The 12,431-nt window shown below is 34.6% G+C and overlaps 1 protein-coding gene across 1 annotated transcript in view; it reads right to left on the bottom strand.

Annotated features, from left to right (window-relative positions):
• Positions 1–379: 379 nt before the first annotated feature.
• Positions 380–12,431, bottom strand: part of LOC136036103 (synaptotagmin-15-like) — a 64,083-nt gene continuing 52,031 nt past the window's right edge. Inside the window, exons 7-8 of the mRNA XM_065718105.1 lie at positions 6,027–6,231; positions 380–577 (exon numbers count right to left, since the gene is read on the bottom strand). Of these exons, the coding sequence (XP_065574177.1) occupies positions 450–577; positions 6,027–6,231 (333 nt within the window). The 3' untranslated portion in view covers positions 380–449. The remainder of the gene's footprint in view (positions 578–6,026; positions 6,232–12,431) is intronic.

The following is a 12,431-nucleotide window of genomic DNA, read 5'->3' as shown; positions in this document are numbered from 1 at the left end:
ATAGCTTTGTTTACGCAGCCTTTAATTTTTTTTTGTGTTTTCCTTCTGCTAGAAACTAAAATCATGTTTTGAAATGAAAATGTGCCACAATTAACTTATGTACTTGTTCATTTATTATAACTAATAGTGGAAGCTTTGTTACGCATATTTATGCACTTATCGCTTTATTTTTATCAAATTTTCAGATCTTTCCTAATGCTGCATACATTTTGTTGCAAGCATAAATAGTTGTTAGGTAACGTACTCGCACTGATAAACATTTCCAGTTGGCGGCATCACAAATTAAGCAGCTCACAGCACCAAGGAGTGACTATGAAGACAAGTTTCACTAATATTCCTCTAATTTCCCCGAGAGAAGCTATCAAGTATGATAGGAACAGAAAATGAATAGGTAATGTAATTTGGAGGGAAAAAGATGAAGGAATAAAAATCAATATATATTATTGCAACTAGAATGGAAGTTGGTGCCATTTTTGGACATGTTCTTTTGGTCTTGAAATTGCTTCGCTCCAGTGTGCTAGTCCCCGACCTCTCGCGAACATAAATCCTCCTAAGACTAATTTTCCGATGGGTTTATCTGAAAAAATAAAGTTATCTAGTGAGTGATAGTTAGATACTTTAGATAGTTAAATACGTGAGTAATGGAGATACAGATATATGGAAAATGTATGCATCTTTCATACTAATAGTCACAAATAGACTTTCCAAAATTGTGAATTTTCACTTTTTTTTTTTAAATTACCGCTTTCTATTATTTTAGAACGAGGTAATGTATGAAGCTTGTAGAAATGTTAGCTCTTTATTTCTTAAGTTTTATTTAACTCTTTTGCTCCTGTTGAAGAAGTTGAAATTTGGTTTTAAAATTTCAACAATTAGATTTAGTTTTAATTTGCAGCGGGTAGTTCAGCATTTAATGAGATTTCAGAGCCTTACAAAGAAGGAGTAGTTTTCTCAGTAATAAAAACAAAACAAAAACAAAAAATAGCCAAATTTAATCTTACTAGTTTCAATACCAGCACAAAATTCTTGAAAAAAACCCTACTACGACAAAGTCTCGTTTTTAAATAAAAAATAAACTGAATTTAAGTAAAATAGGTAATATTAGCAGAAGATAGATTAATGTTTAGCTGAGAAATATATGACTTGTGTTCTCTTTCAATATGAACACAAATAGGTAACCATTTAAAATTAATTCTTTAATTGTTTTAGAATTTATGTACGCATCCACTTAGTGACTATATGCTTGTCAATATGAATGAGGATTTGATGTCTTATTGTCCCTAGGCAATGGAGGACCCCTCCAGGAACACTTGGGATATTGTGCTTTCTTACACAGAAAGTTACGTGTCGATAGCTTCTCGTTTTCTTTTCGAAGACCAAGCAATACTGATTTTTTTTTTTTTTTTTTTTTAATTGACTTGGTTTATAAAAAGAATCTTTGAGTAAATTTCTATTGTCAGAAATATATCGGAGAAGCTAATAAGGTCAAGAAGAGTAGAGGAAAGGTGAAAATAAAAGGCAGAAGAAGATCATAAAATTGGTGAGAAAGAACTTGGTAGGTAAACAATTTTATATTTAATAATATTCAATTATGAATAATATGATAGCAAAGAGATTTGTTATCATTTTCAATTCAGATTAATAGTTCGGTTAGAGTCCCTTAGTTGTAGAGATAGAGCGTGGGTGATAGAGGAAAAAGACTATAGCCGTAAGAGTTCATAGGGGGAGCATAGAGGCGAAAAACATTATTTTTCAACGAAGCAGTCCTTCTTCTTCTGTTATGTTAAAGAGTCAGCTGAGCTAAGCTACTGGGCTCATACCCTAATGACGGCAAAATCACTCCTTAAGTGATTAAGTGATCATGCTTAATTTTTATCTATATTCTTATAAAATCCTCTCACTCCTGGCTAGGTTTGTAACTTAGAATATAGATAAATTCCTATAAATGATTTTTGATATTAATCAAGTCTCCAAAGTTCCAAAGTACTGATATCTCAAGTAGATCATTCATTAGTGCAGTTGTGAACTAATGTTCCAGTTTTTGTTTCAGTTTAATGTTTCAGAAATATTTTAGCAGTTACCGTAGGGGGAAGGAGCTATAAAAAATACTCGTTTATTATGACAGCAGTGAGTCCAAACTCCTTAGCTTCACTACTCTATCTAAGCTATTACTCTCTTTAAAACTCTTGGCTGTATATAAAGTAATATATATGACAGAAAATTGCCTTTACAATTATTTTTTGGTTGTGTAAACCATAACTGAGGCTTTACGATTCACTCTTAATCACTTAAAGTCCAGGCTTTCACAGGATGACAGCCAAGAGATTGCCATGGAGCCATGGAGGGCTTGTAAGCAAAATTAGATATAGATTTCATATCTAAACTGGGATATTAGACCCATATTTAATAGGGAACTGGGAATATAGATCCCAAGTTCAGAGGTGAAAACCGAAATTTGCCATGGATGCAAGAATCAAAGGCTTTGCTTGAAGCGAATTCTATAAAGACAAGAATATCACCACTCGTAGCCACATAAACAAGTAGATCTATATGGAATATGCTGCTATTATATTTGAATTTTCGAATATTTTTTTTAGCCCAAATTCGAGTGGTTTTCAAGTTGTGCACTTGGGTGTAATTTCATCAAAAATAATGGATTCAAACAGTTTGCCAACTGCTGTTCAGGCAATTGTCAAAAGTTGAACAGTACTGGCAACCTTGTTTACCTTTCTCCATAACAAGGAATATAAGTCAAACACCAAAGCTGTCTGGAGCTATAATAGTATCGAAGATCATTTGGGATGACAGTTATAAATACTGAAGGAAAACTTCTAGTAAAGATCAATGCCAGTTAACCATGGATTCTCTTAGGCTTCTTCTTCTTGAGCTTACCAATTTTCAATTGCATCATTGACGATGTAATTAAGCAACTAATGTTGTCAATATCTGTGGCTTTGCGTAAGAAGTTATTGAGGTACGATTCAGGGTCAGTCTCTCAAATATTTGTGTGGATAGTATGCAAAGGTTACTACTGAAACAATTGTTTGTAGCTCAAGAGTGCCAGAAAGTGAAGGAGGAACAACCGATAAGTTTGGTTGTATATATAATTTCATTAGGCCTTATGCTGAGCATGATGTTAGACGCTTGTGGAGAAAAGAACATTGGAAATACTGTACAATTTCGCCATTATACCTAACCTACGAATGGAAATAGAAAGTAAATTTTGCTGTTGAAGTGTTTTGTTTTCTTCTTTTTATGTATTTCTTCACTTCTGTTTCTGTTGTGTGAGCAGTCACTGATTTGTTTATTATATTACGTCTTTATATATTGTGGGTTGAATTTTATAATAGAAAATTTAGATGGAGAATGAACCGACCACAGGAAAAATTTTTTCCTGGATTCTCAAAGGATAGAATAAGTGTCAGCTCCCTGTTTACGTTTACCCATTGCTAGCAGCATTGACTTTCTTACAGCGAATAGTAAACCAGGGCGTGTTCCATGAACTAGCTTTAATTCCCTTCAAAAAACTAAATGTTCAACTGGTTTCGATATTGCGCCTTTGTAATGTAATTTTTCTTAATCTGCATGTCGTCTAATGACTCAGGCTATATATATTCGGATTATAAAAAGAGTGTATCTGTAATATTTTGGGAGCGACTTGGAGTCGAGCTTGAACTTCCAGAGGATGAGGGGAGAGAGGAAGGAGAAAACGTGCCTCAGATTCTGAGTTAGAGAATGGGTCAGGAGGAAAGTAAAGACGTTTTACCTCCAATCCGCCTTATAAATTGCGCCTTATAATAACCTGTAGGGCTTGGAATCTAATCACGGTGAAGCATCAATATAATCCAAAAGAAGAGCTGAGGGGATGAAAAATTCGTCGAAAAGATGTTACACTATAAGCCCCTATGATCCGTCAAATCCATGAAAATTTAAGCAGCGACGTAAAGAGAAGACACTACACATTCCAACGTTATCAAAAGAGTTGATACCCAATATCTGGAGAATGTTTTAGCGGACTGAATTCAAATTTTCGGGGAATTTTAAAGAGGCCAAGTTGATTTAAAATTTTGACTTGGAAGGAAGAATGAAGTCACCAACTAAATTGACCAACACAATTTGAGCCAAGTTATGGAAATATCCTACATACAACGTCTCGGGAACGGATTAGGGGACTGAGTTAAAATTTCAGGGAGTGTTGGAATGAGATATGCTAATTTCAAGTTTAATGAGTTAGGAAGGATGTGAAGGACAAGAAAATTTATTTCTAAAATAGGTTCACCCGAAAATGGGACCTAACAAAAGGCAAATTTCCGCTTAAAACCTTGGGTCATGTTCATGGGGCAAAAGGGATCCCAACACACATAAAAAAAGAAAAATTATTCATTTGCCTCTGAATTATGTTACAATCAAGATCATAGACGGAATATTTAACGAATTTTCCAGACTCATTAAATTTTAATCAATGGAAATAGTTAAGATCGCAGTGTGACTGTTGTAAAAGAAATGTACAAATGTCTCTAAATAATGTTGGATTTCTGCAAAATATGTGTTTTAGAAATTTTGAGCTCGTCGATTAAAAATCGGGGGCAAATATTGAAATGTAGAGGTACACATTTAAAACACATTAAGCACAAATTTAACAAATAGCGGGAATGTTACACCTTATTGAAATCGGGTCTATGCAAGGATTTTAAAAGTATGCGATTGGAGGGCCAAAATTTGGACATTTCGGCCTGGGTCTCCTCCAATACCTCCCACAGCCTAACTTGATGTAGAAACATGTTTCACCAATTATGTCTCATTTTGATTCATTCAGACAGTACTGATATTATTTGGTTTATGAGAAAGATCAATAATTCAAACACTAGTAAATATTACTCTTATCGTGACCCCGAACTATTGACCATAGGCATATTAGCAAACTTATATTAGCTTATTTAATATTTAGCGTAAAATTTTTAGCAGGATTTAGTAAAAAAAAAGATGAAATAAGAAAAATAGATCAAAATTTATTCAGAAAATGTTTAGTCCAAGCTATATTAGGTCGAATTGAAATTAATTTTCACTCCAAACATTGCGAGCCGAGTTGACGATCGCAACCAGGGTTACCCCGGACCTGAGCTGGGCAGTATAACTTGTTTCACTTGATATAGGTGGTATCCTGATATGTCCATCCCCATGCACAATACATACTCAAGTGACACGTCTTTTCTTAACTACGTAAACAAGCAATAGTAACGACATCTAAAAAAAGATAGAACATGTAAAATTATCCTTTGCTGAGGTTTTTAAGGCATCTGTTGAAAATATTTGCCAATATTCTTTTTATATTATCTCGTCTTTTGGCTGTTTTTTTTTTATTTTTGGAGGTCATTATATCTTTTATGGGATATGAAATTCATACTCCTCGCTTTTGAAATATGTGCTTAATTCGGGGCTCGGCCTAACTTTCTAAGGCCATAACCAAAGAAAAGCTATGATGGCTAGGCTACATTTTACGGATGATGTCTCACAAATTGCTAAAAAGTATACTTTTGTACCCGAATAAGAAGAAATCAACCAACTAACTGTAAATATGGTTAGGAACTGCACAAATTCTTCTAATTAAAAGAATAAGTATATAATACTGGTGTTAATTTAAATAATGAGATTTGGAATTCATTTACGATTTCCCTACTTTTTAAGTTTTTCTCTGCATAAAACTTTAGTAAATAAAACTTTAGCAAAAACTTTAAGTAAATCTTTAAATTTATTATTCACGATTGCACTTGGAAACCTTATGTTGGGAAAATGTAAAAATTCATAAAAGTTCTTTTCCATTTGAAAACTTGCAAGACTGAAATTGCTAAGAAAAAAACCCTTAAAAAAATAGTGCATTAAAGTCTGTGTGATATAAAATTTGATTGAACACTCAAATTCTATTAAAAACTTTAGCATTAGAGGTAAAAAAAACAGGATTTAATAAACTGACAATCAGTGAAATCCCATCTCTTCCTAACATCAGAAAAGTAAGAGGTTTATCCTACCTTTTTGTTTCGAATGAGCCTGATGGACAGAAACCGTTATATTTGCCAGCTCAATCTGTTCCGTGGTGAGGCGAAATTGAAAGTTTTCGTTATAGCAGGGCTCTGAACTATCTTTTATTACATTTGTTTTCTTCGATTTCACTACTTTCGTTTGATTTAAAAGTGTAACTTTGACATAGGTGTCGGGAGAATCACTGTGAATGCTCTGCAATAAAAAATTATTAATTAAAAAAAAAGATAATTAAGTAAAACCGAGCAATAAAAAAGCGGGAATTTATAACTAGTTTAGTTATTGTAGATAATACATCACTAGAAATCTGGACAGAAGGTTTTTATTTTTATGGAGAAAACGAGATTTTTTCCAGACGCTAGGTGGGGAATATTCATACCTACTATGCTAGAGTCAAACGCATTTGTTGCTCAAATTTCATTCATGTGCAAGCCAAAATTGTTGGTTTCTGTTTTTCCAACAACTGAAAAAAATTGTATTCATTTTCAAAGAGAAAACAATTAAACAGGGTACGCATGCCAATTTGCAATGTGCTCTACCCTCAAAGAGATAAAGCACCTTCAAGAAGGAGGGTGATGGAACAAACTAGGTTGAATCATCTTTTTCTAAGGCACGGCTGACACACTTAACAAATGTTTTTGGTGATATTATAATTAAAAGATATAATTTAAACTAATTACTGTGACTTGTCTCTGGAAATTAGCTATAGAGTAATTACTAAAGTAAAAAGTAATGTAAGTGTCAAAAATAAATTAGAAGTAACTGACTGAAACCAATTAAAGGGAGGAAGAGAAAAGGATCGAGAGAAGAGGAGTCGTAAGCTGCTTAGAATACATTAGTAGATGTTATGTTCTTGGCGGGTAAAATGTTCTGTGCCTGTGACTTATCTCCTGAAATTAACTACTGAAAATTAATTACCAAAGTAAAATTAAAAGTAAATAACTAAAACAAAATCAAAGGGAGGAGGAGAAAAGGGTAGAGAGAGAAGTTGAGAAGAGGAGTCGTAAGCTGCTTAGAATGTAATAGTATATGTTCTGTTCTTGGCGGGTAAAAGGCTCTACATACAAGAAGACATTATTCAGCCTTTAGAGCATATACGATATTATATAAGGTTTAAGTGGTTTTACGCAGTGTTTTTGCCTCCGTATTGGATGCTGTTCAGAGCTTTTGCTAAAGAGCAGCTAAAAATTTCAGATTGTTTGTTCTTAAAACGATTACCTTAGAATCCACTTTCCCACACTGACATAAGACCTCTTGAGCAATTCTGCTGACTCAAGCAGGCAAGTCCTTCTAGATATTCCATCTTCTACTTACATGAGCCAATGCCTGCTTATTCAGAGCATTCCAAAAAGTGGATACGGCTTGAAAATTAATGTTAAGAAGACTAAGTCACTAAGGTTAGGAATAAGTGAAGATGAACAGGTGACCTTAGGTAACGAAAAGATTGATCAGGTTGGGAGCTTCAGTTACCTTGGTAGTATTATTAGTAAAGATGGTGGGAGCAGTGAAGATGTTAAAAGTAGAATAGCTAAAGCTCAGGGTGTTTTTTCACAGTTAAAAAAAGTTTGGAAGAATAGAAAGATAAGCCTACAAACCAAGATTAGAATATTGGAAGCTACAGTGATGACAGTGGTCAAATATGGCTCTGAAGCATGGACACTCCGAAAAGCAGATGAAAATTTACTAGATGTTTTCCAGAGAAATTGCCTACGGATTGTTCTGGGTACCCGGCTGACTGACCGTATTTCAAACAGTAGGTTGTACGAAAAGTGTGGTTCAATCCCGCTTTCTGGGGCTATAATGAAAGAAAGATTGAGATGGCTAGGCCACGTTCTACGGATGAAGGATGACAGATTACCGAAGATTGTCCTTTTTGGCCAACCGTCTGGGGCTACACGGAAAGCAGGTCGTCCTTGTCTGGGTTGGGAGGATGTCATAAATAAGGATTTAAAGGAAATGGGAACTTCCTGGGAGGGTGTAAAGAGGGAGGCTTTAAATAGATTAGGTTGGAGGAGGAGCGTGCGTAGCTGTGTTGGCCTCAGGCGGCTTGGTGCTGCAGTGAGTTATTAGTAGTAGTAGTAGTAGTACATTTATGAAAAGACCTATTTTCGTCCCACCTGAAAGCAAGGCAGTCTTGAAAAGCATAAAGAACTGGCAGAGAAGAGTAGAAGAAAAAACGATATTTGTATCCTTCCAAAATCAAAATTTCATTAGAATAGGTATTCAAAGTGGTCCAGCATGAGTCAGCCACCTGCTTTCTTGTTTCGAAAACCGTGCTCAGATTTACTGAAACGGTAGTACTCTTGCAAGAGCACGTCGAATTTTTACTTACCTTGACTGAGCACCATCTTGTGGGGCTCATTTTGTCAGCATTGCTGATTTGCAGATCATATGATCATTTGCTTAGCAGATCGTTTGATCATTCTGATTAGAAGGATCAAAAAGTGCTCAACCATGACATAAAGATCGTCATTCATGTTTTTTAGGCCTTGGTAACCCTTATTATCGATGGTGATAAGTGTACCAAGAGATAACTTAATATTCGATCAACTTGGATTTAACATGTTTGTCATGGCTGTGTTGTCCAAAACATACTTCAAGCTGAACCCTAAACGTTTTACTATGTCTTCTTTCTGCAGCAAAATGTAATCAGGTGTTGAGCTGTTCCAGTTTACTTCACCAGTTTGATATTGGAAATATTGGAATTCTTGCCAGCATGGAAAGTGCTAAGCAGTCAGCCTGAAGGATTGACATAAAACGAAAGCAAATGAAATGCTGAAACAATATAAATTAGAAGCCAAAAGAGTCTAAATTTAACATAACAAACAGCAAGTTTGGTAATGTGCCAGTTGAACAAAGTGAAGAACTATGGAGCGTCGCCGTAATCGGAGGATCTGGCTGTTTAAGCCGTTTTTGTTGTTTTGAAGGTGTCTTCATTGGTCGGATTTTAGGTTGAACGACAAGTGGGGTTAGAAGCTACTTATTAATAATCACATATGGCATTAAACTTATTTAAACTTTAAGTATGTCATTAGATTGTATAACATTTTAACATCATTAAAAATTTCGCTGTGTTACTTTATATTAGCTCTTTACCTTTTATGTTTAATTTTCCATTTTTCACAGGGTGACTACTTTTCTCTGCCATTAAAAGAATTATCTGGTAAAACTATTTTCGTCCCAGTTTTACGTCTTCTGAGATAAAGTAATTGGATTACAAATACAATAGAATTCTCTCAAGCAAATATTATGCTTGTCAGATACAGAAAATACCTTTTCCCCCATTCGAATCAGCAACTTTTTACAGACAAGAAAAGAAGTGAATATACCCTCTTTATAATCTTTTCGTCACAGGACTAAGTAAATGGTCTCTTACTTTTAGTGAAGGTCAGGCAGAAGGTGCAAAAGTGACTATGGATTGTGGATAAGAATACAGGACCAGAATTTTAGAATACAGGGCCATTAGATTTCGTCTTGACTTTTTTTTTATTTAAGTTTTGATCATCGATAGAGCATTTGCACCTACAGTTGAAAATTTAACTTCTTTTCTGTTTGTGCGAAATTATTTTGTGATTCATCTCATACTGTCCTATACTTTTCTTACCACTCACTACTCTAGAGGGGTTTGATCGACTTCAACCCTATCTGCTGAAATGAAATTTGGGTTACTAATAAGTAAATGAAGAAGGGACTGGAGATTGATGTCATGTTCTCCACTTAGTAATTGGCTAATGGTTTTGGTACCGTAAAATGGCACTGTACTAGCAAATTTAAAGTTTTGAATAATATCGTTTCCATAACTTACTTTCGAATCTTCATAAATAATCCGAAGAATATTTTGTGAAATTTTTCGTGAACTAATGCAGCTATTTAAATTGATTAGTTCCCTTTAAAAAATAAAGACTAGGGTAATTAATTTAGTCAAGAGCTTAGGGCCTTTAGGTCCTAGCATTGTTAGGATAATTAATTGATTTATTCTTAAAATCGCAACAAAAAACCTTTCACATACTATTTCGAAGCTTCCATCTGTTTTGGCTTCGATTCCATTTTCTTAAAGTATGGCTTAGATATACATGCTTGAAAACTGTGCAATTATTATTAGCTAAAACTCATACTTTCGTATAACATTGAGGTAAGAAGTGTCACTTTGGATACAGGGAATCAATAATTTTGACACCTAGTTACCCGGACGACTTTGAACTGACAAGACGAAGAAAGAGGGACTGCATTTCCGCAGTATAACTAGGTTTTAATAAGTCTAGCATGCTGGATGTTTTCCCCTATTTCGGTATCTATCCTGCGTTAATGAAACTGGAAATAATAAGCCAAATTGGTAATTTTTGGCTGACAAAATTAGCCATTAATAAGAGGGGAATGCTCTGGTAGTCTTGGCGCAACCTGTCAAATTTACACGTAGTTTTTCAACAAATCGCGGAGTCTTGGTAGATATACTTGTGATGTTTATTGTGTACACAGTCACCCAAATGTGCAAAATGCTTGAAATAGTTTGCAGCTGAAACTAAATTTAATAAAAAAAGTATTTAAATTTGCAGATTTTATAAATGTTCATTTCATTTTCAGATTTGAAAGCGTTTATAAAAAATAAAATATTGACTAAGGACAAATACGAAAAGAAGTAAAAGTTACCCTACGTAAAAAAGTAGTTTTGATCTCCCTCCCCATCCCTGTAAATAAAACAGCATGGTTCCGAACGTTATAGAAAGCCCAAAGGCCTTGGTCACTGCTAACACGTGACTTTCTTGTGCTAAAATGCTGCTTTGTAGAAAAACTACAAGAAGGAAATGATGCTTTGTAAAGGTAAGTTTTGATTGATTTTTTTTTCTTTTTTAACAAGTATTTTTTAATTTCGCATAGGCTACGTTAAACAAGGGTTTCAGGTGCACCGGATTTGCTAGCATTATTTTTAATCACCTCTGAAAAATCTTATTATTTTGTTGTGCCAGCTTGTATCTGGACTGATCTTAATCTAAAGGAAAAAGTGCTATTAGCAAAGAACGGCAGGAATATTCAGTGCTAACGTTGGTGAGACAGTAACAGCCGTAGGTTACTAGAAATCAGTTTTGAGTACGACGGACTACCGGGGAAATAAACTGTTTCACAACTTAGAAAAGTCACAAAATACTTCTTATCCATGCTAATCTTGAACGTAGCTTTAAAAAAGACTGTTCAGCCTACTGAAAGAAGCAAAGACAGACCCAAAAATTGTTTGTATAACAGTAATTCTCGCTTCCACGATTCAAACAAAACTAGGAATAAAACGAGCTGGAATGATTGCAGACACACTGACGTTTGATTAGCCCCTCATAAACAGGCTAAAAGGGGTAGCAGTGACTTTCCACACAGGTGAGCCACAGCGTGATCAAAGTTGAATGTGTAAAAATAAATTTTAAACCCGAAGGAAATGCAACTACATACATTCCAAAAATTAACGACATTTCATAGGTTTCTGGGCTTAGAATTGCTTTCAAACTTCCGGTAGAAGCCGGAGCAAAGTTGACAAAAAATGATCGACGAAATCCGGCTTTCCTTTCCTGGATGACTTTTGGCACTTGAAACTCTAAACTTTAGTTTGTTCTCGAAACTTTTAGAATGAGGTGCTTTATTATTTAATAGCTCGAACGCCTTAAAAACGTAACAAAATCCAAAACAATCCCTCCGAATTCAACCCGTCTCAAGGTCCATCCAACGATTTCCTACAGAGACAATCACCGAAAGTTTGCAGAGTTTTTGAAAAGAAAAGTAGAAGCACCACTGAAGACAAGCGACCTTGAAATTATGCTAAATAGAAAGACAATAGTTATATAATTGTTAAGGAGTATAGGAATCTTTATAGTAATTTGCATTCTGGTATGGTACCATTCTGGTCTGTTTTTTCTGTCAAGTCTCCTAATTTTTTAAATTAAGCTCCTTAGTCCTATATAGTACCATATTAAAAGTATGATGTTTCTTTTTCCCCAAAAATTGATTATAACTTGTTACTAACTTGAATTACTTATGGCCCTATTCTTACTGATAAGATCTTACTTCTCCGATCTTATGTTGTTCTGCTCATATATCTGTTTTATCTTAATCGAAAGGCCAAAAATTTCATTTATATCAGTTAGAAGCGATTAAATAGAGACTCATCCACCAGAAAGGACCTTGAATAATTGATGATATTTTCAAGACCACTTACTCACAGCAGAAAGTGTAATATCCCTTCTCTACGTCCTGCAATAGCCATCCCCTTTCAAATATTACCACTTACACTTTCTTAAGACCACACAGAATAGGGATTCTTGCAACCATCTACATAACCAAAGTCATAAATGGCTTTATCTTTGACTACAGTTATAGATAGTGTAATATTTTCTTTCGAATGACATACTATTTAT

The sequence above is a fragment of the Artemia franciscana genome, chromosome 15 (assembly GCF_032884065.1).
Source record: "Artemia franciscana chromosome 15, ASM3288406v1, whole genome shotgun sequence".
In the NCBI taxonomy this organism is placed as follows: domain Eukaryota; kingdom Metazoa; phylum Arthropoda; class Branchiopoda; order Anostraca; family Artemiidae; genus Artemia; species Artemia franciscana.
Note: the sequence above shows the minus strand (reverse complement) of the source record. Positions and strands in the feature narration are given on the sequence as shown.